The sequence below is a fragment of the Sceloporus undulatus genome, chromosome 1, assembly GCF_019175285.1.
Source record: "Sceloporus undulatus isolate JIND9_A2432 ecotype Alabama chromosome 1, SceUnd_v1.1, whole genome shotgun sequence".
Lineage (NCBI taxonomy): Eukaryota > Metazoa > Chordata > Lepidosauria > Squamata > Phrynosomatidae > Sceloporus > Sceloporus undulatus.
In genome coordinates, this window is record NC_056522.1 from 15,555,307 (window position 1) to 15,564,698 (window position 9,392).

The 9,392-nt window shown below is 41.4% G+C and overlaps 1 protein-coding gene across 3 annotated transcripts in view; it reads right to left on the reverse strand.

Annotated features, from left to right (window-relative positions):
• Nucleotides 1–766: 766 nt before the first annotated feature.
• The window catches only part of ACYP2 (acylphosphatase 2), a 146,672-nt gene continuing 138,046 nt past the window's right edge, over nucleotides 767–9,392 (reverse strand). For all 3 annotated transcript variants that reach the window (XM_042440061.1, XM_042440052.1, XM_042440043.1), the window contains exon 4: nucleotides 767–1,910. In XM_042440061.1, the coding sequence (XP_042295995.1) occupies nucleotides 1,796–1,910 (115 nt within the window). In that variant the 3' untranslated portion in view covers nucleotides 767–1,795. The remainder of the gene's footprint in view (nucleotides 1,911–9,392) is intronic.

The window sequence follows — 9,392 nt, forward strand, 5'->3', positions numbered from 1 at the left end:
TATGTCAACATGGAGCTGCTCCACATAGGGCATAGTTTCCAGACCTTTCACCATTTTAGTTGTCTTCCTCCTCTGGGCACGCTCCAGCTTGTCATTCTCCCATTAGAACTGTGGTGCCCAGTAGCATACACAGTATTTCAGATGAGGTCTGACCAAAGCAGAATAGTGTTACTATTATGTCTAGATACTACACTCCTTTTTATGCAGCCTAGGATTATATTGGCTTTTTTAGCTGCTGCATTACACTGTTGACTTATATTCCACTTGTGGTTGACTAAGACACCTAGATCCCTTTGTATTTTATTCCCAGAGTGTCCAACCACATGCCACATTGGCCATAAGCAAGATATAAGTGCAGTCATATTTTCCATGAACCAGATTCCCTGTTCCAATCTCCCGTGTTTCACTGTCCACCACAATGGCACTGTTGCTGTCTCCTTTGGTCTGTGCACCCTTTTCCACCATCCTACCAATGGGGCTGGGCAGCATCTACTGTGTCTGGCAAGACTTGACTGATGCTTCATCCCATTCTAAATCTCAGGAGCCAAGACCAAATATATTCTTCTGTTGAAATGAAACTGGATACACCACTTCTTCGTGGATTAAATAATTTAACATTTCGGAGCAGGATTTAAACTGAAGTACAGAAACTTTCTGGAATAAACTCAGTGAACTCATCAAATAAAGATGTAGTCAATTATCTCATACCTTTCAAGGTGCTACCAAGATTGGTTGAGGAATATTTTTCAAAGTAGTCCAAGACACATTTTCTATGGCAATAAATATTTATTTTAGCACAAATACACTCATCCAGGCAAAAAGGCAACAGGTTTTATTTTAGTACAACAGATTCAGTATTGACGTGGGGGAAGAATTCACAGAAAAGGAAGGTTAACTAAATCCAATAAGAACCACTGCAAGGGTTTATATGCTTTTTGCTTGGAGTGGAAAGTGTTCAACAGCTTGGGATACATTACTAGTCTGTTTATTTCTAAGTTTTAAGACATTACTCATTTAAGATGTTATTCATTCAAAGCTTTTTTCCTTGCTTTAAGTCAAGGCACAGTTGTATACATAATCATTCCATCAGATGCAATGGGACTTATTGCCAAGTCAACATATATAGAATTGATCTGTAAAAATACAAATAATACATGAGAATAATTCCCTAAACCCACAATCTGATGCAGTTACTGTATGTGTTCTATAAAAATCCATGTCCCTATGCTTACTTTACAATGTGCTGGAAATGGACCAAACTACACGGGGCATTTAAAGCATGGCCATATTTAACACACCTAGGCTTTGTTAGTTTTCTCTAAATAACATCCATAGCTGATCTGATCAATACTAGGATCACAGGAAGGAGGTGATTTAAATCTTCTCCAGTTGTTATGTTCCCAATGAAAATTGCTCCCATAAGCTACTAATAATTTCGGAAAAGAAGTTCCAATTGCAGCCTGGTCTCTCCATCCTCCCATGGTTGTTAATTTAGAAAAAGAAAAAGTAGACATGTTAAATATAATTCAGTGTCATCCAGTGTTAAAACCCTCCAGAGGCAGTCCCAATTTAGAGGACCTTGTATACATTAAAATTACTTTTTAGAACAAGAAGTACTATTCACCCACCCTTATACTGTTCTATTCTCAATTATTTTACAATTTTTACTGAACATAAATGAGAGATTGTTCCATTTTGTTTAGTATGCAGCAATCTTAACACTTTAAGGAAGTGTGGAAACAATTATACAACAGCAGCAGATGAGAATTCCACACAGTAGTGATGTCCTTTTCAGTTAATATCTTGTGATGAATCCAGTGAAATCAAGTTTCGGGATCTCCTTTTCATTAGAAAAGTTTGCCCGCTCGATTTGGGAGCTAGGACTTCCAACTTTGGCCAGCCACTGCTTCCTGTATGGAGAAAATAAGGGTAGGTGAGTTGTATATTATATTAGATACATAATTATCTTTTGGGAAAGTATGTTATTTGGACTATGACACCTAGAATTTGCCACAACCATGATGGCTGGGAGATTTGGTGGTTGAAATCCTGTTGGTGTTGTCTTACACATGTGTAAGTTTCCCTATGGAAGTGGTTGTGTGGCTGTATTCAGTCCAAGGTTGTGGCAGCAGAGTGGTGCATGTAGTAGACTGCACATGGCTGTGCATTGTGCATGACCGTGGATTTCAGACTGCATATGGTTGCACATATGTGTTGTTTATTGACCATGGAGATCACATGCAAATTTAGCTGCACAACATCAAAAAGAAGTAAAGAGATGGCATCACAGCTTCACATAACATTTATCCTACTGTAATGCTTTGTGTGTTTAAAAGGCTGCATTGCATGTCAAACCAAGCAAAGGGGGGCTAATTTGTCAAGCACAGCACTCAGTCTTATGTCTGTTATACTCAGAGAGCCTTGTAGAAGTAACAATCTGGATGCAGACTTAGGGTGCTTGCAGACCGAGGGCTCTAAGAACTATCAATCTAAAGACATGGGCCAAGAGTCAAATCCCTTGCTAGCAGAATGTAAGTTTCTCCCAGTGCATTAACAGTGGTTGAATGGGTGGGGTGAAGGCTTTTTGTCTCTCTGCTTCTTCCCCAGGTATACAACAACAGCCAGCTGGCTCCAGGGTAAAGATTCATCCCCTGCCACTTGATCAGCTGTGTGCCCAAGTGCATTCCAGCCACATCTGGCGAAGAAAGAGAAGCTTCTGCCTTCAACATAAGGCTGCTCCTTTTCTCCAGGTGGAAAGTAATGGGAGGGGATGGATCTGCCTATGGAAGAACTCAACTGCTGTTGCATACCCGGTGTGAAAGGCCTATGGAAGGAGGTACTAGGTATCTCCTTCTACAGCGGCCCACCATTACATATACTGGTACATACAGGGATTATGTCAGTGTATATCAGAAACATTATTCTAGCCATCCCATGTGTTCCTCCTTGATTTAAAAAAAATATGTAGAAAGAAAGAGATTACTTTGAAAACAGAGAAGATTTACAAGTGGATGTCAACCACAGCTATGCCTATAAAATATCATGAATGATGAGTACAAACAAATTGCAGTCAGTATGAAGCAGTTGGAGTATGACAGATCTAGAATTTAATTTCTGACTCTGGACTTTATCACACAGGGGAAAATGGACAAAATCAGAGGTTTAAACAGTGATTATCCTGTGCAAAATGTGATATCGCAGTTCAGGCAATAAAGAAGCAATAAACAGCAGCAAATCATTCACAGGGAAATCCCAAAAATGATTTCTTGCTGTTTCTTGCCTTTCTTGCCTGTTTAATAGCAATGTGTATGAAAATCTTAAGTGTGATATCACATTTCACATGAGATAATCACCCCGAATTCTCCTTGATTTTCCCCATGTGATAAAGTCCTCTGTTTTTTTCATAAAACACTTAGCAGGTTCCTGCTGTTCCTCTCTGACTCCTTCTTTTCCTTCTAAGTTCAGGGCAAGTTTTAGGATCATCTGCCTTGCAATAAACCTACAGCATTCTCAAATACTGGTCAGGCTGAAGAACTGGATCTGTTGCAGACATTACAAAGTTCTGAGCTTCCAGGGTCTTTCTCCAAGTTGTTTATGAGGCCTTCTCCCAATGTTCCTGGAGCATGCCCAGTATGCCTGATGACCCAATTCAGATTTCAACACTATTATCTCCACTGCTACTCAGATATATTCTGATTCAGCCTCTTCCAATCTGGTACCCATCAGATATATTACATCATAATATCAGTCACTATGACCAATGCTGTCTGGGAATGAAGGCAGTAGTAGTTCACCCACCTGGAGACAACCAGGTCAGGGAAACCTGTTTATTCATAACATCACATTAGTTCATGCACAAATCAAGCTTCAAGAAGCCTACACTCAATAGAGGCTAGCAGTTCTGATATTAGTGGGCTGATAAATCTGGTCTGGATTTTAACTTGGACTTTAAATGCGCTAAAGTTTCACAGCTATTGTAGGGACAAGGTTTATGATAGCTCTTTTAAAATGTCTACAAGAACCTGGAATAGATTCACTGTTCCAACAATACCTGAGCCATCCACCTCCACTTAGATGTCTGCACCAACATCTTACTGCATTAACTTAATGGCTACTTAATGCAGTAACTTCTATAATAAGCAACTATATAGTGGATTGCTTCAAAGGGAGGCTTGTCCTTTTCGTGAGGACATTTCAACTAGTTATGATCTGGACTGATCCTGGCATAGAAAGATAGAGAACTGGTCTACCTAACCTGTATTACCAGCGCTAGCAGCATCTCTGCAGGGTTTCAGGCAAGATTCTTTCCTAGCCTAACCTAGTGATGTCAAGGATTGATCTGAGACCTTCTCCATGCCAAGCATATGCTTCATCATTGAGGTATGGCCTCACATCTGCTCAAATATGCTTCCTCCAAATGGAACAGGTACGATGCATTTTATAAGGCACCCCAGTTTGTGTGTGTTTGTGTTCTTAATTAACTCACAACCAATCAGTACATTGCAGGGATACTGAAGACAATGGCATCTGTCACAAAAATGTTACAGCATTGTAACAACCAAGAACAGATGGGTTGGTTGCTCATTCTGTACCCAAACTATCTGTCCTTCCCTCTGTACATCCCCCCCACCCCAATCTTGGCCCTTGCTTAAGATTTCAGAAATGAGCTGCAACTTTTCCTAGCAATCCTACCCCTTCTTAGGCTAGTGTATGCCATGTTAAGAGAATAATGGTCTGAAAGGAATTGACAATGGTTGCTCCTTGATGGAGGGAATCTTGCCTGTTGAAGCAGAATGTATCCATCTGCTGATGCTCTTAAAGTCAAATTCTGCCTGCCTCTGCTGCCATGGAAACCACATGCACCCATTTGGCTAAAAACAGCTAGGTTGGTGTGAAGGTTAGCATGCCTCCCATTTGCAAAAGATCAAGAAAACCCATGATGGAACATTGATGGGAGCAGAGAGGCTATGTATGAGTGTGAATAAAACATTGCTCTAAAACAGTAGAGAGAAATTACAAAAGGAAGTCTGTTGGCACATCACCGGATGATTTGCTTTAGATGGGCAAGGAATTAGGACTTTTTATCACACCCCAATATCAAACAAGGCTACTGTAGGGAAGGAGAGGATCTCCTTCTCTCCTAGTCTAATCCAGACAACAGAGTTTCCACAACTGGGTTGCAGAGGACCTTCCCCTTCTATATGTCCCGCCCCTTGGCAAGGGGACATTCCTTAGTGTACCACTTGCTTTCCCATTTGGGAGGCTGCACCTCTGTAACCTCTGATCACTGTCTCCAATATACTGCAGTAGACCTTTGGACCTCCAAATGTTTTTGATTTCAGCTCCCAGAAATCACAACCAGAACAGCCCATCGACAGGGATCCTGGGAGATGAGGTCCAAAACATCTGCAGGGGTAAAAGTTTAACCTGTCTAATTGTGCAGTGAAACAAACCCAGAATGGAGAAACACAGGTAAATGAATTGTTTAACAAACAGTAGTAATCAAGCTTTTTACCCATGGGACCCCCCATTTGCAGCTACATCCAGATGTCACATATCCACTCACTCAACATAAAACACGAATATTTTGTTAAACAAAATATATTTTGTTTATTTAGTGTTCATATTTTCATGTACATTCATATTTTAACATTTTATAAGGAAATATTTTTTTCAAACTAGAAAAATTTAAGTAAATTCAATATTTAATGCAACACATGTGTGAAATTGACATATTAAAAAGTTAGGGAAGAGGAAGAGGCTGAGGAGGAAGTATCAGTATCCCCAAGTTTCGCACCCTTCTTGAGCAACTTTCATACACACACCAGGGGTGCTCCCCCACTGTTTGAAAACCACTGGTATTATATTGTTGGGAGCTTACTTGGTTCTCAGTGGCTTTTACTGAGTGCCAGAAACAGACTAAGGCTGTGTCTGCACAGGCCAGAAAATACTGGGAGCATCCTGGCGTATTCTGGACCTGAAGCTGCCTCAGATTCTCCCCATTATCTGGGCACTCTGGAATAATGCTGAGCAGCTGCTCACACATGCATCCTGCTGTGCTGGCACGAGTCACTGTCTCTGAGGCCAAAAATGAGGTGCTCAGTGTCGATCACAGGGCTGGGTGCCTCATTCTGACCTCAGAAGGAGTGACTTATAGCAGCAGTAGGCAGCATGGCAGGACGAGAATGTGAACTGCTGCTTGGCATCACTCTGGAGGGCTCTGGATTTTCTGGGGTGATCTGGATTAAAAATTGAGTCTTTAAAGTGCATTTTAAGGGTGGTGTAAGACATATTTTATGCTGATCTGGCTGTATGTCATCAGTTTGCACCAGAATTGGGGGTTGGGCCCTGCCTTGTCTGGACTGATAACTATGAAGACAGGTGAGGGGGAGCACATTTGATTAACTCTTACTTAAAACAAACCGAAATAAAGAAAGATGGAGTTTATAGCTGCCTTGAATCTTGGTTTTGAGGGGAAGGGAGCATGTAAATGAAGAAGAAAAAGATCACAAACACACATATGTATTTTCTTAGTGCTTTCTCTTTTCCTGATAACGGAAGAAAAAGAACATTCCACTGTCATGATGATATGCTGCAGCACAAGTGAAAAGCAGGAAGAAAGGAAAGGAGTTCAATGCCATTGCAAAAAATGATTGATTAGCATTGTCAAGAGTAGGAAAATGGAGGGAGGTGTATTTAAAAGTTTTTGTCATGCACAAGGAGCTATGCCAATTGCAGAGATATTATCTTTCCTCAGTTACTTAAATCTCAGAGGCTCGGCTGAGCTGACTTTAGCTTAAATAATCTGGCACCTGATCCTGTCTAAACTTGGAAGCTAAACAGGATCAGCCCTCGTTAGTACATGGATGGGAGACCACCAACAAATACAAGGTGCTCTAGGCTATATTTCAGAAAAAGGAACTGGTGAAACCACCTCTGAGGATTCCTTGCCTAAGAAAACCCCATGAGATTCAACAGGTCACCATAAATTCACAGGTTACTTAATGGCACAAACACACACACTAGCTGAACTGGGTTTTTCTTGAGTGGAACAGCAGTAGAATTATTTGGTTTTTTTGTTTTTATTTTCTACATTGTATCTGAGATTCCATAATGGGAAATTATTTATTTAGTAAAATTTCCAATCTGTACCAATTGCACCCATTCATTTTGGATGTGTATGCTGTGCATTAAAAGCACAAATAACCAATCACTGCAGTGAAATGATTCATAGATTAAAAAGTTGGGAAACAGATCCTAGGGGAGGGAAAGTCATGGACTGAGATTCTCCATCACACTTGTGAATTTTAAATCTACACTTGGACAGTGACATGATACATGGTTGTGTTACACTACCATTCTACTAAATACTGACACTATGCAACTGATTGTGTATCTTCCAGTGTACCACTTTGCAACAAGAAATGCACAGTGATTGTTTTGTGCAATCCCAGTGAAGAAAATGGTACATTACAAGCACTGATGAATATTTATTCACCACCCAAGAATGCACACCTATCTGTCTGGAATCTTGTGGGTTAGTCCCAACTAGAATAGAACCATTAAATGAGTTGTTGAATGCTGAATCCACATATAGATAAATCTAACTGATTGATGGTCCTACTCTAGTCAGGACTAACAATAGGATTTACGTTCATGTAGAATGGTTACACTGATAGCACTCCATTTATGCTACTGATATGCCCATTGCACAACAGTCCCCCAATACAACTGCTTTGCATGTGTACAGCATTGTCTATATTGACTAAATACTGCAAACTTCCTCTGGGCTTGCATCGTTCTGTTTATATGATGCAGACTCAAAATCCCAAATCAGGTCTAGATTGTCTTCATGATGCCCAGATCATACTGGGGTTTCCACCCCTAACCCTATTTTACTTAACTCATCTTTTGCTATGGGTTTTTGGTCTCTTCACTGTGATGATGGCAGCTGCCTTTACTCAAGCAGTCCCAAGCCACCTGCTACCATTGATGCTGTGGGGACATTGCTCTAAGGTCAGAACAAGGTGCCCAACTGGTTGGGCACCTTGTTCTGGCTTCAGAGAGAGATACCTGCAATGGTAGTGGCAGGCAGCTTGGGACCATTATTATTTATTATTATTATTATTAACCTTTATTTATAAAGCGCTGTAAATTTACACAGCACTGTACATACAATCTTTTTAATTGGACGGTTCCCTGCCCTCTAAAAAGACACGACACAGAAGGAGAAGGGAGTGGTGGAGGGGAAGGGGCCTTTCTAGTAAGATAATACATATAAAATGCATAGCAATACAGGAAATGATTCTATAAAACAGACAACAAAAGAACATCAAATAGCAAGTGACAATTATGCAATGCCTGGGAACGCTTCTCTGAACAGGATGGTCTTCAGCTCCGTTTTGAAGCTGGTTAAGGAAGTGATGGCTCTTGCTCGCGGGGGAAGAAGGTTCCAGGAGTGAGGGGCAGCAATTGAAAAGGAGCGAATCCGAGATGGGGCAGAGGAAATCCTGGGCTGGGACAGCAGACCTTGACTACCAGAACGGAGGGCCCTAGTGGGAAGGTGAGGGGAAATAAGGTCTGATAAGTAGGGAGGGGCCAGCCCATGGAGGGCTTTAAACATTGACAGCAGGAGCTTATACAGTGGTACCCCGGGATACGAATGCGCCGCCTTACGAAATTTCCGGGTTACGAAAAAAAATCAATTAAAAAAACTGTTCCGGGTTACGAAGGTTATTTCGGGTTACGAAAGAAATTTTTGGTGCTTTTCGGCGCTTTTTCGCACCAAATCGCGGCTTTCGCTATTAGCGCCTATGGGGTTTCGGCTTGCGAAAGCTTTTCGGGTTACGAAAGCGGCAGCGGAACGAATTAATTTCGTAACCTGGGGTACCTCTGTACTGAATGCGGAAAGGGAGTGAGAGCCAGTGAAGGGATGCCAACACAGGAGAGATGTGGTCAGAGCAGTGGGTGGATGTGATAATGCGTGCAGCTGAATGCTGGACAGAAATTAAAGGACGGAGGTGAGAGAGAGGAAGCCCAGCCAGGAGGATGTTGCAGTAATCGAGTCGTGAGATCACTAGGGCATGGACCAGGATCTTGGCAGTAGAGGTGGAGAGATATTGTTGGATTTTGGCAATATTGTATAAAAAGAATCTACAAGCCTTGGCTGTGGTCTGGATCTGAGGGATACACGACAGGGACCACTTAAGTGAAGGCAGCATCATTGCTACAAAATAGGTAAGAGGCAAATTGAGAGCCAGAATACGCTAGGGCAGGGGTAGGCAACCTTTTTTGAGCTGGGGGCCGGGTTGCTGTCCCTCAGACAACTGGGGGCCGAAGCCAAATAAATAAATAAATAAATAAATAAATAAATAAATAAATAAATAAATAAA